Source organism: Trachymyrmex septentrionalis, unplaced genomic scaffold (genome assembly GCF_001594115.1).
Source record: "Trachymyrmex septentrionalis isolate Tsep2-gDNA-1 unplaced genomic scaffold, Tsep1.0 scaffold5, whole genome shotgun sequence".
Classification (NCBI taxonomy): Eukaryota; Metazoa; Arthropoda; class Insecta; order Hymenoptera; family Formicidae; genus Trachymyrmex; species Trachymyrmex septentrionalis.
In genome coordinates this window covers 1,458,851-1,476,495 of record NW_017305672.1, presented here as the reverse complement: position 1 = coordinate 1,476,495, position 17,645 = coordinate 1,458,851, and the positions used below count along the sequence as shown (strand labels likewise).

Sequence of the window (17,645 nt, the reverse complement as noted above, 5' to 3'; positions counted from 1 at the left end):
ACTCAACCAGCAATTTCACATCGCTTAAAATCATTGGGAATGATTCAAAAGCAAGGAAATTGGATTCCATATGAACTGAAGCCGAGAAACGTTGAACGCCGATTTTTCACATGTGAAATGCTGCTTGCCAGGCATAAACGAAAGGGTTTTTTGCACCGTATAGTCACTGGTGATGAAAAATGGATCCACTACGATAACCTAAAGAAGAAGAAATCATGGGGACCACCTGGTCATGCTTCAACATCGACAGCCAAGCCGAACATTCATGGAAAAAAGTTCATGTTGTGTATTTGGTGGGATCAGCTAGGTATTGTTTATTATGAGTTGCTCAAACCGAACGAAACCATTACTGGGGCTCTCTACCGAACACAATTGATGAGATTGAGCCGAGCACTCAAGGAAAAACGCGCTACTACTCCAGACACGACAAAGTTATTCTTCTGCATGATAATGCTCGTCCACATGTTGCGGCGCCGGTCAAAACCTACTTGGAAACACTCAATTGGGAAGTTTTACCCCACTCGTTGTATTTACCAGACATTGCTCCTTCTGATTACTACCTATTTCGATCGATGGCGCATGGCCTGTCTGAACAACACTTCACATCATATGAAGATACCAAAAATTGGGTCGATTCGTGGATAGCTTCAAAAGATGAAGCGTTTTTCCGACGCGGCCAGATCCGTATGCTGCCAGAAAGATGGGAAAAAGTAGTGGCTAGCGATGGACAATACTTCGACTAAAACATTAGGTACCGTTTTTTCATAATAAATGCCCAATTTTTGATAAAAAACGGCGGAAACTTATTTATATTCCTAATATATAATTATGTATAATTATATATGATCGTTTATATATATGTACGCAAAATTTCTCATAAGAAACCAGGGCGATTTAAATGAAAATGACAGATCCTACTCGATTTCTACTGCCAATCTGCTATCAAGTTATGTCAGCAGACTTTGCTCAGTTTCTGCTCGCAATCTGCTGTCAGATTCTGTCAGCAGGTTCTGTCAGATTCTGTCAGCAGGTTCTGTTTGATTTCTGTTGCTAGTCTGTTTGCATAGAATGTTAATAGATTTCTGTCGGCAGAAAGGAGCAAAATGCGACATCAGTCTACTAACATCTTCTGATCAAATCTGCTATCAGTCTGTCGACATTCTGCTAACATTTTGCTATCTAGGAATGAATGAAGTGTTTAGCAAGTCCATGCACTCTTTGCGGAATGTTGTGGAGCGTTTGGAAAATATTCATAAAAACAAAAATTTTAAACATATGGGAAATGTGATAGATATGTTTCGGGCATACTTTACGAAGCGTTTGGGAAGAGTTTGCAGAGCGTGTATGAATATTTAAAACTACTAAGAATCACTAGAAGCGATAAAGTGTAAGCGTTTAAGAAGCGTTAAAATTCTTTGTTCACATTTCTTTGACGCTTCGACAAGCTTTACATTTTCATCAGGAACATTATCGTTATATAATTAGTTTTATGTCCAAACGTATTAATTTCCAAATGAACTAACAGAAATTTAAAAAATTAAAATTAATGAATAATAGATAAATTACAAATGTTTTTTTTTATTTAAATGATAGTCATTTAGAGTTTTTTAATCGATGCAATCGTTTGATTGTATGAGCTCATAAAAATAAACCAAAAGTTAAGCTGTATATAAATATTGACAACAGAGAGGGAAGCATCAAATTCTTGTAAATAAATTAAAATATAAAGAATCAAGAGATTCCGTTTTTAATATTGATTCCATATAATTGTTTATTTATAAAAATCGTTTCTATAATTTTTTGTACTTAAAATTTTGTTAATATTGAAAAAAATCCGCAATACAGGATCGAAACATCTATTCTATTACTCGAATAAATCTATTACACGTCTTCATCTTGTGTTTGGTTGTTATAGATATTAATTTTCTTTTATTTGTTTCGATAGAACCTGTTACTTTGTTTAATAAGTTTTACAATTCAAATATCATACTTTGGACAATTAGCACTATATTACAATAATATTTATACATAATCTGTTTTTATTATTAAATGAGTATTAATTTCATGTCAATGATTTGTAACAATTTTGAAGTTATAAATAAGATAACAAACTTTAAACGTAAAAATAGATAGAAATAAAAATAGTTAGAAAGTAGCTAAACAATTACAAAATATAAATAATAAAGAATATACAGGTACAACAATAGATATAAAAGTGAGTCATATATTTAAAATTCCCAAATAAATAAATAAGTAGACGTTTCAGTCAAGTAAAATAATTGAATATTTACTAACAAATCTTATAATATAGGTGTTGGAATTAATTCGTAGCGTTTTACAAGAGATGGCACAAGCAGTACACTATTTCGTTGTTACCTATAGTTCTGTATGCATTGTAAACAGCTATCATAGGACGTCATTTGCCGTACATAACCTTTCTTGAAATCATAAATAACAACACTGTATAATTCATTGAATATGTCAAAATTTGTGCCAGATAAAGTGTTTTTGCGGGGAGTTCTACTTCATTACTTTAACATGAAGAAAAGCGCTCGAATTGTGACTGGAGATGAAAAGTGGATCCACTACGACAATCCCAAACGGAGAAAGTCATGGGTTAAGCCCGGCGAACCATCAACATCAGTGGCAAAGCCCAATATCCATGGCTCAAAGCTCCTGCTCTGTATTTGGTGGGATCAGAAGGGTGTCATATACTACGAACTGCTAAAACCGCATGAAACCGTTACTTTAATTAATGTATTTTTTAATGTTCATGTGAAATAAATAACGTTCTTTCATTAAAAAAACGCTACGAATTAATTAATATATAATAAAATTATTTATTTTATATAAGATAACATTAAGAGATAAGGAAAAATAATAAGAAGATATGTTTAAAGTTTCAAAATATAAATAATAAAGAGCATACAGCAACAATAGATGTAAAAGTGAGTCGTATATTTAAAATTCACAAATAAATGAATAAGTAGACGTTTCGGTCAAGAAGATTTGACCATCATCAGTACATAAAAGATGACAAATAATAAAAATATTACAAACAAGAAACAATTAACAGTAGTCGGAAGGTGTTACAATAAAATCAAATTCGAAATACATAAAAATTATTGAAAAGAAATACATAAAAATACAAGTGCAAAGTTCGCAAATTAAAATAAAGTGAAATAATGTTTTCCTTTCGCTTATGGTAAAAGTTGAACAGCGTGAAAATAATTCAAGAGAGATGAGTGATATTTTAATCTTATGATACAATGCTCTGTTACAATCCCTGTTATCAAGAGCGAAGCGCAATTTTGTGTAAAAGTACGGAATTTCCCAGTTCACGTATCTAATGGCATGAAAACTCACAACTAAGACATCAGAATAAGTAACAAACTTTTGTAACTGTATAAAAAAATTTATTTTTTTTTTTTAACAATTGTCGGAATTAAAAAATTTTTTCAGATACATGAACTGGGAAATTCCGTACTTTTATACGAAGTTGCGTTTCGCTCTTTAAGATAACAGGAATTGTAACAGAGCATGTATTTTATGTATCATAAAATTAAAATATCACTCATCTCTCTTGATTTATTTTCACGCTGTTTAACTTTTACCACAAACGAAGGGAAAATATTATTTCACCTTATTTTAATTTGCGAACTTTGCGCTTGTATTTTTATGTATTTCTTTTCAATAATTTTTATGTATAATACTTTGAATTTACTGTAACACCTTCCGACTACTGTTAATTGTTTCTTGTTTGTAATATTTTTATTATTTGTCATCTTTTATGTACTGATGATGGTCAAATCTTGACCGAAACGTCTACTTATTCATTTATTTGTGAATTTTAAATATATGACTCACTTTTACATCTATTGTTGCTGTATGCTCTTTATTATTTATATTTTGAAACCTTAAACGTATCTTCTTATTATTTTTCCTTATCTCTTAATGTTATCTTATATAAAATAAATAATTTTATTATGTATTATAAGATTGTTAGTAAATATTCAATTATTTTACAGATGTCGCGAAATTATATTCCGAAGAGAAAGAAAGTTTTATTTGTGATAAGAAATAAGTATTTGTATATTTTTGTTTGCCTATATATAAAAAAACGAAAAGGTAATGTTAAATGTTAAAAAGTCATGTTCGGTTTTCTTGATCAAATATACAAGGTGCGTCCCAAAATTTTCCGAACTTTTGAAATAAAACAACAACGGTTTACTTTTTTTTTCAAATTCAAATTTGTTTATTCAAAGTAGTCCCCATCGGACTCAATACAACGTTTGGCACGATCTAAAAGCATTTCGAATGAGTGTTTTATGTCGTTCAAAGGTATGTCCTTCAGAATAGTGGTACAAGCCCTTTGGATGTCTTCTACGTCCACATACCGCTTTCCTTTCATGGACAAATGCATTTTGCCGAATAGGTAGAAGTCACAAGGTGCCATATCAGGTGAATACGGGGAATGGTTGATTGTTAAAATGTCATTTTTAGTCAAAAAATCAGTGACAAGTGTCGAACGGTGAGATGGCGCATTATCGTGTAACAAGCGCCAACTTCCTTCTTCGCGATATTCTGGCCGAATACGACGAATGCGGTGCACCAAACGCTTCAAAACGCTTACATAGAATACAGCATTAACTGTTTGGCCTGCTGGAACGAATTCTTTGTGCACAATACCCTTGGAATCATAAAAACAAATGAGCATTGTCTTCACTTTTGACTTCTCAAAACGCGATTTTTTGGGTTTTGGGTCGTTTCGCGCCTTCCATTCCGCGCTTTGACGCTTGGTTTCTGGATCGTATTGAAAACACCACGTCTCGTCACCAGTAACAATGCTATAAAGGAAGTTTTGGTCCTTTTTGGCTTCCTTAATAATGTCCTTTGAATGTTGAATTCGAAGCATTTTTTGGTCGTCAGTCAACTTGTGTGGAACAAATCGTGCACAGACTTTTTGTAGGCCCAAATGTTCGGTCAAAATGCGATAAATCGTTGATTTGGGGATGTTCAATTCCATTTCCATGTATCTCACTGAAGATTTTGGCTCATGCTTGATGAAATTACGCACAACTTCGATGGAATTTTCGTTAATTGTCGATTTTGGGCGACCTGTATGTGCGTCGTCATTTATGTCCTCACGACCGTTCTTGAATCGCGTATACCACTCATAAACACTGGTACGGGCTACACAATTATCACCATAAACTTGTTTCATCAAATTATGGGTTTCGGTAAATGTTTTACCAAGTTTAAAACAAAACTTAATATTGGCTCTTTGTTCGAAGTTCATTCTCGTACCGATGTATACAACATACTGACACTTGAGACGCCATAACTTCGTTTCCACTGAACCAAATGTCATGAAATTTTCACTGGAAGTCAGGTAGGGATGTACCTTTCAAACGCGCAATCGAACACACAGATGGCGCCACCCGACCTATCCCTATTGAAAAAGTTCGGAAAATTTTGGGACGCACCTTGTATTTTAATAATAAAAATGAATATAGTTTGTATTTTGTAATTATTAATGTTTTTTTATTCATTTTTTACAAATAGATTTGATTTATATCTCAATAATCGTCATTGTCACAATCATCTTTTAGGCCGTCACATTTTATTCCGCGATATGGTGTAATACATAATTTTTGAAGGAGATTAGAAAATTTATTTTTATACATAAACAAAAAATAATTTTGATTACTAATATTTTCCTATTAATAATAGAAGCTTTAAAATAATTATTCGTACAAGAATTAAATACGAATAATAAAAATTAAGAAAATGGTTGTTGAATTTCAACTTTGCGTTTTTTCATCATATTTACCCCGATTGATTTTAATATTCCCATCATTGGTCAAATTAGTTAGTCATTTTAAAAGCGTTATGTTTTTCTGCTAGACCTTGTATTAATTTTATCATCAAAGGAAATTAATCAAAATATAATAACATACGAAATTTGTATATCAGTTAAAATTTAAAAATTTATTTTATAGCGTAAATCTTAAATTAAAATGATGTTAATCTTTTGAGTGTCGGATTTCAAAATGTAAAAGCGGTTTCAAAATATCGAAGATATTTCTGTGTATAGATTTAAATGAAAATTTATGTGGGTTTTCAAGACTGAATATAAATTTGATATTAGAACTTCATAGTCCAAAATGCTAATATGGTTCAAAAATTGTAACGTATTGACCTTATTTCGTGCATCTTTGTTTAATAATGTATTTGAAATTGTTAAATATAAATTTGATGTTAACATAATAAATAAATTTTAAGGTGATAAATACAATGTGGCGGAAAATTTTACAAAATTCTTAATATATCAGTATATATCATTACATTTTGTCATACATTTTTATGTGTTATAGTTTTTGAAATCGCTGCGGATTTCGAATTTGATGTTTTATAATTACGTCAAATAATATTTTAAAAATGCAACTAAACATTTTACAATAAAATATATTGTATTGTATTTAGAATTTTAAAGGAAAATGTATAATTTATGCTATAGAAGATTTATTGTATATAAAAATTTTATTTCTAATGTTTAAAAAAAACTTATAAAAATCCGTTGTATTTTAAAAATAAATTTTAGAAATTTTAATTTTAATTTAATTCACTTATTCCTTAATATTCCTGCATATATGGCTATTAAAAGAATTCAACCTATTTGTTTTATAAAATTCTGAAAGTTTTATATTAAAGCCATTATTTTGAATTTGCAAATTTTGGTTTAGAAAATCAAAATTTTTAATTTTAAATACTCCTAAAAAATTGTAATCGATTAGTATGTTATGATTTCTATTTTGTAATGTCTCAGTTTTTTAACATGAAATTTGTATATTAGACTCTTACATGCCCTTTTATTATATTTATATTTTATTGATATCAAGAGTCCTTTATTATTATTAATAAAAAATTATATTTTTAAACAATTTTTAATAGTATTTTTAAAAGAAGACGATTAATTTCATGACATCTGTAGACGTTGCAGATGCTCGGAGCTTTCTTAGTCTGTAACGTAATAGAGACTTAAGGGATTAAAGAAAACTTTTTTGTTTCCTTTAAAAAATAAAGTATTAAGTAATTTATATATAGTTTTATTTATAGTTTTGCACACTAATTCAAATATTTATGTATTTATAATTACTTCTTTGAATATCTATCAAGATATATTTAATAACAAAGACATTTTTAATTAGGGGACTTGAAGGTGCAAACAACAGCGCAATTGAAATATGTGACAGAAGAAGATTTGAGTGCGATAGGAATGAGCAAGCCAGAGATGCGTCGTCTAAAGAAATACTTTCAGAAACATTTTCCTCAAAATTATTTATCCAAATTTAAGAAAATGCTACTACCAAAACGCGAAGAGCAACCTTCTGGTATTATGGGCATGTTACCAGAAGAAAGACATAACAAACAATCAGTAATACGTGTTCCCAATAAACACATGATTCCGGCTGATGCAATTATTGTAAATAAAGAACTTGGGACTGGTGAATTTGGAGTCGTACAGCAAGGAGTATGGACTAATGATGGTGAAAGGATACAAGTTGCCATTAAATGTCTGTCACGCGAGAGGATGCAGAATAATCCCATAGAATTTTTGAAGGAGGCCGCGATAATGCATGCAATTGATCATGAGCATATTGTGAGACTATATGGCGTCGTGCTCGATACGAACTCGCTGATGCTCGTTACAGAATTAGCTCCACTGCGCTCATTACTAGAATGCCTTAAGGAACCCAGTTTGCGCGCTAGTTTTCCTGTCTTATCGCTGTGTGATTTTGCTGTGCAAATCGCTGACGGAATGCAATATCTGGAAGCGAAAAGATTGATACATCGTGATCTTGCTGCCAGAAACATTCTTGTGTTTTCTAAGAACAAGGTAAAAATATCGGATTTCGGATTATCACGCGCTTTAGGAGTGGGTAAAGATTATTATCAAACGAATTTCAATGTTAATTTGAAGCTGCCTATTGCGTGGTGCGCACCTGAATGCATATCATATTTGAAGTTCACGACGGCGAGTGATGTTTGGGCATATGGAGTAACATTATATGAGATGTTTAGTTACGGATTTCAGCCTTGGGCAGCGCTGACCGGCCATCAAATTCTTGAAGCAATAGACGAACCTAATTTTCAGAGATTAGAACAACCTGAGTGCTGTCCAAAAGACTATTTTACTTTGATGCAACAATGTTGGCAACACGAACCCTCAAAGAGGCCCAAATTCTCCGAATTGATTAATGTACTACCCGATCTGAAACCTGAGCAAGTGCAGGCAGTCCAAGATAGCACCGAGCCAGGTCAGCTCGTTTACAGACAGAGCGATATAATCACAGTTTTGGACAAAGGTAGCAGTAATACTTTGTGGAAGGGCGTCCTAAATAATGGCAAAACGGGATTTTTTAATCCGGCTCACACAATCGCATATCTTGGATCCAATCTACCTAGTAATAAACTCGGCGAATTTACACGAGGAGATGGTAAAAATGCTTTCTCCTCGCAACGTAGAAAAATTCGAACGGACATGATATCCTCTCCACAAGGCGATCTCAAGCATACTGGTCACGTAGGTTTAGATGGAGCATATTTTGGTGATATTAGTTTTCTTGGAAAGTATCCGCATTTGCCTCGTCAAGTTGTGACGCCGTACAAACCGCAGGAAGATGCAACCGATAATTTTAGTAAAATTTCAACTCAGAATGCAAGAAGCATAGACATGAATAGGGAATCGACAAGAGAAAGTAGAAGCATACAACAAGAAACTGAAAGTAAACATGGTATATTTATCTTTTATTACAATAATCTTTTTATAAAGCAGAATTATTTTATAAAATAAAATTTAGATAATTATTTACAATAGGGCCTTTTCCGAATTGTAATATCTTTCTTGCAATCTTAATAAAAATTGAAATGACCTAACTTTTTTGCATGGACTTAACTCGTCAGTAATTCGGTTCAGGAAGCAAAAAGAGATTCAGACTAGAGAGGAAATGCAATTTGAAAATTTGGATTTAATAAGATACAATAAAATTATCTTTATTTGGAGAAAAGGATGTGTGGTACAAGCGCGATATACATATATGCGCGCGCGCGTGTGTGTGTTGTGTATGTGTATATTTATTGTGTCTGGCGGAACTCGTGGTTACAATGTGTGCGTATATATGTATTTACACCGAATTTTGGCACACGGTCTAACGCAGCGTTTTTGCGCGGCTTTTGGACGGCATGCCTTGGACGCGGGACGTGTGGGGTGCGGGATGTCAGTCAGCTGTGCTACGCGTAGCATCGTTGATTGGTTTGCGGGAGCGTGGATACACGCCAAGTCCGTTTCACGATGCATTATTCTAATAGGGCGTTTTCTCGATGCAATGAGAAACAACGCCGAATGTTTCAGTGGCGACCTTGAATGAGGAGATGTTGATCGGCGGTATCGGCCGAGTTCATGAATCTGCTATCTATGTTATGCGTGAAGGGATAGCGAGCGCATCGCGCACTTGTGGATGAACAAGGGCCATAACAACGGCGATCGACTAGTTACGATGTGCGTTGTTATAAAATCTTTGTTACGACTTCAACAATGATAAATTATTGCAGTGCCGATCAACCGGAAGCGTTCGAAAAGTGTGTAATCTATCTATTCTTTTAACTATTTATTTCCAGATAAAAATGAGGAAAGCCTTCCTCAGTGACCATGATCTTGACATATGTTGTCAAGAAAAAGTTGAAAAAGTTATTATTCGTTAAAGTTATTTTAAAAAATTAGTTTTGAAAAATATGGTTTTAGTGAAATAAATAATATTTAAAAGAACAAATTCTCTGCTTTAAAACCAATTTTCTGTTTTAAAAACATTTTTTTTTGAAGCAGAGAATTTGTTCTTAAGTAGAAAGGGACCCCAGAATACTTCTTATGGAAATGAGGTCCTGATCAAATTTGCTGAAATTTTGATATGATAGGTTCTCGCTCACTAATCAAAAGTTTCAATTGTCACCAGGACAAATAATCAAAAACTTTAAAGTTATGGCGGCTAAAAGATTCAAAATTGACCTCCATCATCAGGCGGTATAACGTGATGTTACGTACGTGAGATTTAATTTAATCTGTTTCATCTCTTTAAAAGTCTTTATTCACACTTTATTTTTATGTACTATGCCCGTACTCACGAGTGATGGTACAACTTCATCGCGTGCTCTATTATATTTCTTAAACAAATGAATTCTCTCTCGGGACGACACAATAACCAGACAGAATTTTTGCAAAATATCAGAGCTTTTCTCAAAACAAGTTGGGCGTACCACTCTTCCGTTAATTTTCGCTTATTTTACGATAGTTACGCACAATTACAATTCGCGACGGCAATAGTGGTGGGTCGTTATACGTAGATAGGAAAATTGTCGGAGAATGAGAGAGATAGGCTGCAAGAATAATACAGAGATTAACAAGAAAATAAATATCAAGTGTATAAATATTAAGTATATAAATATTAAGATGTTGATTTACAATTGATTTTCATGACCTGGTCTTGAAAAACAACAATAGAGTCGATATTAATGCCGATTAGGTAATCGTATTAGATCTCGATACATCTCTGCTCTTCGAAAGATCACAAAAGAAAGGCGAATATTTCGTCAACCAAGCGCGGAATAAAGTTTATCGCTGGTACATAAAGTGATCGCACACTGTCAAAATAATGAAGTTATCAGAATAAATTACGTCGTCGCGAATCGGAACGGATTTCTAGCACGGATTTTACAGTTATTGTGATATCGCAATCAACGAAAGTCTCTACTGATCAATACATAAATGAAATAATGTGAAGTAACTGTGGCAAGGGTCGAGCGTTAATAGGCAATTAGTATTTCTCTCGAATAGAAAGGATGTTCGGGCGGATGACATGTGGCTCGTAACTTGCTAACTTACACGGCAGCCATTCGGCCGCTCGAAATTTCTCGAGTTTTCACGCATGATTCATCCAACGCCATAAACTCCATGATTAGCAGCTTTACAAATTCAGCAATGTTCGTCTCACCCAATGATTCTTCGTATCTTCCAATATTCTCGAAACGATCATCTTAGGCTTTGTTTTCGATAACCAATAATCCTAGGAGATCATCTTCTCACAGTTTTTGTTGGTCAAAATAGGAGTGCCGGCCAGAAGTTCTCCGCGAATTTAAGCAGGTCGTTCGATCCCCTTTTAATTGGGGCCATGTCCCGCATCGATTGGCCCTTATCAATCACGCGGCCCTGCGAATCGCATAGAGTTTCGCGGGCTGCAAATCCTTGTAACGCTTTAAGGCGCGTAACATAATTTGAAAGGACATGTTGTCTGCAACCTCCTAGCTATTCGGGTTGGCTCGGAAAGCTCTGGACAGCTCCGCTACTTGCTCTGTGCGAGGTGTCCTTATCTCCGACTGATATTACCTTAGTCACCCAGCGTATCTGGAGCTTTCTCCTTCTACAGTTCTTTTCTATAATTTGTGTACGATACAGCAAAGCTCAAAACGGCGCATTACAAAAATATACGAAATTATATGACATGCGTGTCCGAGTAAGGCTCCTAGTCTATTATGACATGATAGAAAGATTACATGGTATGCTCAGTTTGCAAGGCGTCTCTCCCTAATTTTCTGCTCTCTCACTTGTTCGGTGATCGTTTATAGTCCCAATTTAGCTAACTTTAGTTGTTGTCGCACATCATGTAGGTTCAGTTTCTTTTTATCATGTACTACCTAGTACTATCAACGTATATTCGCTTCTACTCTAATTCCTACTCACTTTAATGCGTTCGAGTGAGTAGGATCTATAATAGGAATTGAAACACATTTTACAAATATATACTTAAAATATCTATACTTTTTTATAGAATTTTTTATATATATATATATTAATTATATGAATTCTGAAATATTGTATGTAAGATTTATATAAAATAAATTTGACATATTTTTTAAACAGTTATAAAATAATACAGAAATTTAAAAAATTCCGAATTTTTTAAATAATATAAATAAATAAATAAGTATAATCTGTACCAACAATATTTATACCAACGTATAGCTCGGTGGAATCCTTAGAGATTATTTGTTTCTTCGTAGTTGGCAGGCCTGGGTCAATGAACGATGCTTCCACGAACGATACTCGCAAAAGAGGCGTGGTTTGCCCAAACTGAGCACACCATCAATCCCTTCCACCATGTATTATAGTATTTCCGTCTTTCTCTGTGTAGTGGTCTTTCTTCTTTCGATGATGGGTGAGACAAGATTATAAAAACAATAATCCAGCCATCGAGCACGGTCCATCAGTGATACTAGATCTAAAAGCGAGACTAACTTCAAAAAAATAAGTTCTTAACAAATAAATAAACTAAACGAATGATCAGCGCACGCTCGCGTGTGCACTCGCACGCGCGTCCGCTTTGGCGCTCGCCCTCTGAATCGGGAGGATGCAAGATTCCCGAAGAATTATTGCAGAAGTGACGGACAAAAATTGTCACGTCACAGTACACACACTTATACTTACACATGAATACGCACGCACGCACGCGCACAGAGAGAGAGAGAGAGAGAGAGAGAGAGAGAGAGAGAGAGAGAGGGGAGGGTGGGAGAGAGGAGGGGATAGAATTTTTACTTTAACGAATAATAATGGGTATTTTTTATTTATTTTATGACACAAGTATCGTTCTATCTTTGTCACTCTCTGAATGTCAACAAGGATAGAACAACGTTTGTGTCGACTTGTGTCATCAAATGGAAAGCATTCAATGTACGTTTGGATGCAATCATACACGTGAGACCTTTCAGTAATGACCAGATCCGAATCTCGGTGTGCCGTTTTTTCCCATTCTACGCGGTGCGCCACGGTTATCCCACCTTCATTGACAATATTTACACGGCTTTGTTTAAGCCGAAGTCATAACATCTAATGTTATAATTACTGATGTTAGATATAAACTCTGTTTTTTTTTTATGACGAAGTTCTCATACAGCACACTTTATCCTAGAGATATTCTTGCGACATTCTCAAAACGTTGAGTGATTTCTAAGATTAAAATTCAAGAGTACAAAAAAGAGCTACAGACCAAACAATTACATGCAATTTATAAACAACAATTTCGACTTAACACAAAGTCATTATTAATGTCATTAACAATAAATTTTTTTTTAATCTATTAGAACTTGCATATTTAATCTTAAACTAGAAATTTAAAATACCTATTACTGTCGAAGCTGGATCTCCATTGCTTTAAATAATTCAATCTTGAATTACTAATATACACTATATATGTATTTGCATATATACGAGTACCATATTGTAATCTTTTCGAATTGCATGCCGAATTGTTTTTCCGTACTTATAAACGCAATTGAAACTACTCTAATAATAACAAGAAATAAATTGACAAGCAATTTTAATAATTTGATGCTATCATCAAGCATCATATTGTATTATAAAGATGTTGATATATTGCAACTGTTAATGAATTTATTGCGAAAAATATTATCTCGGCCAGGACTTAAACCCGAATCTTTTGTATTCCGTACGAGCGTCCTAAGCCATTAGACTACCGAGGTCTTAATAATATTCTTCGCAATAATGGCAATTCGAAAAAATCACAATATGCAAGTACATATATAGTGTATATTAATAATTCAAGATTGAATTATTTAAAGCTATATATAATATAATAAAGATTTAGCTTCGACCGTAGGCATTTTAAATTTCTAGTACTTATTGTGTTTCTCATATATGCTCTAAAATAAAAGATTCTAATCTTATAAAGATGCATATTTATTTTAAAATGTGTAAAACTCTAATTAGACTTGGGGTAACTGTGTACAGTTTTTTCTTAAACATAGCGCATTATTTAGATGTATTCTGAAACTTAGCGTTATTGTAATGTCAAATGACTAAATGTGATATGTATTAGGTCAATCGGAAAGTTCCGTCCATTTAGCGGCGAGTAGCTCTAGCTAGAACTGTCGATAACTCTAATGTCTAAACCAAGCTTAATTTTTTAGTTTTACCATCTGTCAATAAAATTCAGTATATAAAAGTATACGTTTGCATCAATAACATTGCTTTTTACTGCATCGAAAATGTTGACATTTGAGCCAAATAAGCGTCATTTACGCGAAGTGTTAATCTTTTGCTTCAAATGGAAGAAAATTGTAGCTGAAGCTCATCGAATGCTTGTAGAAGTTTATGGTGATAGTGCTTCTTCCCATAAAACATGCAGAGAATGGCTTCGACGCTTTAAAAGTGGTGATTTTGATATGGAGGACAAAGGGCGTTCTGGACGACCAAGAGCATTTGTAGACGAAGAATTGCAGTCATTGGTGGATGAAGACCCATCTCAAACGCAAAAACAACTTGCAGAAGCTTTAAATTGTGCTAAATCTGTTATTTCCGATCGTTTTGAGAAAGATCTCAAGGAAGAAAAATGGGTCCCATATGAACTGAAGCCAAGAGAAAGGCGAAAAATCATCTGCGAAATTCTGCTTGCTAGGCAACAAGAAAGGGGTTTTTGCACCGAATTGTAACTGACGATGAAAAGTGGATTTATTTCAATAATCCCAAACACTGAAAAACCATTTGCGATCCAGGCCAACCATCGACGCCAAAGCGGAATATCCACGGAAAGAAGGCAATGCTTCGAGTATGTATTTGATGGGATCATAAGGGTGTAGTGTACAGCACGAGCTGTTGAAATGATCTGGTCAAACAGTCACAGGGGATCTCTACTGAGAACAAATTATCCGTTTAAGCCGAGCATCGCATGGAAAACGACCAGAATATGAAATGAGACAGCATAAAGTGATATTGCTTCATAACAACGCTCGGCCTTTCGTCATAAAACTTGTCAAGGAAACGTTAGAAGCACTTCGCTAGGAAGTGCTACCCCATGCGGCTTATTCACCAGACTGTGCCCCGACTATTACTTGTTTCGATCGATGGCACTTGCAGAGGAACACTTCAATTCTTATGAAGACGTTTGAAAAATGGGTCTCTGAGTGAATACCCCCCAAAGATGAGTCATTCTTTTGCCGCGGAATTCGCTTACTGCCCGAAAGATGGGAAAAGTCATCACTAACGATGGATAATATTTTAATTGAGATACTTTTTCATGTTTTTTAAATAAAACTATACTTTTTACAAAAAAACGGATGGAACTTTTCGATTGATCTAATACGTAGGCTGCTGGAAAAGTTTCTGCAATCTAGTATTTCCAGTGGCACCAACGTTCTGCTACTATTATATCCGTAAAATTAGACGTTTTTAACCTATAATTCAATGATAGTTTGTATCCAAGCCAAATAGTTTTGTTTGCATAGTATTTTAAAAGAAGTTATTTTGTAAGAAAATGGAAATTTCGCGTGAAAATTTTCGGGCAATGATTTTTTACGATTACAAATGTAATCTAACTCCGAAAGAATGCATCGATCGACTTCATTTAGCTTTTGGGGATGAAGCACTATCCAATAGGACTGTTTATAATTGGTTTGCCGAATTTCAGCGTGGACGTACCTTTCTTAGTGATAAATTCCGTGAAGGTCGTCCATCCACGTTTGTTGTTACTACTAATGTTGATGCTGTGCGTGAAATGATTGAGCGAAACCGGCATATAACATACCGCGAGATTCAGGCATCCTTAGGCATTGACATGAAACCAATACATACGATTTTGCATGATCACTTGAGCGTACGGAAACTTTGCAGTCGTTGGATCCCACACAATTTGACCGAAGCTCAAAAACAGGCTTGTGTTAAATGGAGCAAAGAAATGCTCAAGAAATTCAACCGAGGTCGGTCAAATTTGGTCTATAACATCGTTATTGGGGACGAAACATGGATCTATTCGTATGAGCCCGAAAGTAAACAACAATCTACTGTTTAGGTATTTCAAAATGAACCGAAACCAACAAAAGTTCGTTTACGCAGTGCTGCCAAGCAAATGATTGCTTGTTTCTTCGGTTATACCGGACATGTGACAACCGTGGCTTTAGAGAATCGAAGGACTATAAATACTGATTGGTATACAACAATTTGTTTGCCATAAATGAATTGCGTAGAACAAACCGAAATCGTCGCATCATCCTTCATTATGACAACGCCAGCTGTCACACAGCATGTCAATGGTTTTTTATCCAGTAATAATGTCGAATTGATGACTCATTGTCCGTATTCACCTGATTTATCACCTAATGACTTCTTTTTGTTCCCAAACATTAAAAATAAGATGCGTGGTGAGCGATTTGAGTCTGAAGCAGCTGTTGAAACATTTCGTACACTGATTTCTGAGGTTACAGCCTTAGAGTGGAAAAAATGCTTCGAAAATTGATTCGAGCGTATGCAAAAATGTATCGATCTTAAAGACGAATATTTCGAAAAACAATAAAGCCATTTATCGAATTTTACATATTGTTTTTTTTTTCATATTGTTTGCAGAAACTTTTCCAGCAGCCTACGTATGATATGTCAGATATGTGTAACAAGAGACGTTGAATGTATTTTTGACAATGGCTTGGTGGAATCGACTCGTTGTTCCTAAATTTAAACTTACGGTGTCTGTCAAATTGAAGTTAAAATTTTATTTATCTTTAATTCAATTAGAGCGATACATCTAGATGTGAGTCACTAATATTTTGTGAGTCACTAATATTTGTGAGCTAATAGTATTATATTACTTTATAAAAATTAAGAATTTATGATATTGTATGAAATTTCTCGGCAGAAGTGCGCTTATTCCTTACCTGTTAAGAAATTCTGTTACAAGATTATTAAAGTTGAATCGTTTTGCAGTGTACTAACAAAGGAACCATAGGAACTGATTCTTACTGATTTTTAATGAACTTTGAATATTTAATTTAATTTAATTTAATTTAATAGTTGATATGTAATAGAGCATAACAAAAATAATAGATCCATATTTTTTGTGCTTATCTCGAAGTTTAGGGAATGAAACACCTCCTCTAAAAATAATGAATTATATCGTTTTTCTTAAATATCTTAAACTATGAGGTATTTCCAAAAGTGTTTACATAAAAGTTGTAGTTTTTTATGTTCTGTATAACGGCATAAAAGACATGTTGCAAAAATCAATTTTGCAATTAATTGTTATAAATAAATATTTTTTACATAAACAAAGAACAATTTAAGAAAGAGTTATACATGTTTCTTTAATAATTTTTTCATACAATTGATTGGTGTAGTCACTTTTTCTCAACAATTAATTTTTAATAATTTGTTTATAACAATGATCTTGTGTACTATCGAAAGTACACGATGTTATCACCTCTTTTTCTGAAAAATTTAATCGTGGAATTGTAACATTATTTACATTTATACTTATTATATTTCTACATATTGTATTTACACATGGCAGATATGTACTTAATAAAATATAAAATATAATAAATATAAATTTCGATAATTATCTGAAAAAATACAATACAGAGTAATATATACTGACACAATATAAAAGATACATAAAAACAATACAGAATTTATATGTAAAAATACACAAATATAATAATTTTTACATAAACAAATAATATACTTATTTTATTTATAGTATGTTGGTATTGTAAAGGTGAAGGTCATGAAAAGAGTGTATAATATAATGTGA

At 33.5% G+C, this 17,645-nt stretch overlaps 1 protein-coding gene across 4 annotated transcripts in view; it reads left to right on the top strand.

The window, feature by feature from the left end:
- LOC108751575 (tyrosine-protein kinase PR2) overlaps positions 1 to 17,645 on the top strand; it is a 350,659-nt gene that overhangs the window by 103,846 nt on the left and 229,168 nt on the right. For 3 of the 4 annotated variants that reach the window (XM_018491812.1, XM_018491815.1, XM_018491814.1), the window contains one exon: positions 7,212 to 8,798. In XM_018491812.1, the coding sequence (XP_018347314.1) occupies positions 7,212 to 8,798 (1,587 nt within the window). The remainder of the gene's footprint in view (positions 1 to 7,211; positions 8,799 to 17,645) is intronic. The other variant, XM_018491813.1, reaches the window with a different exon arrangement.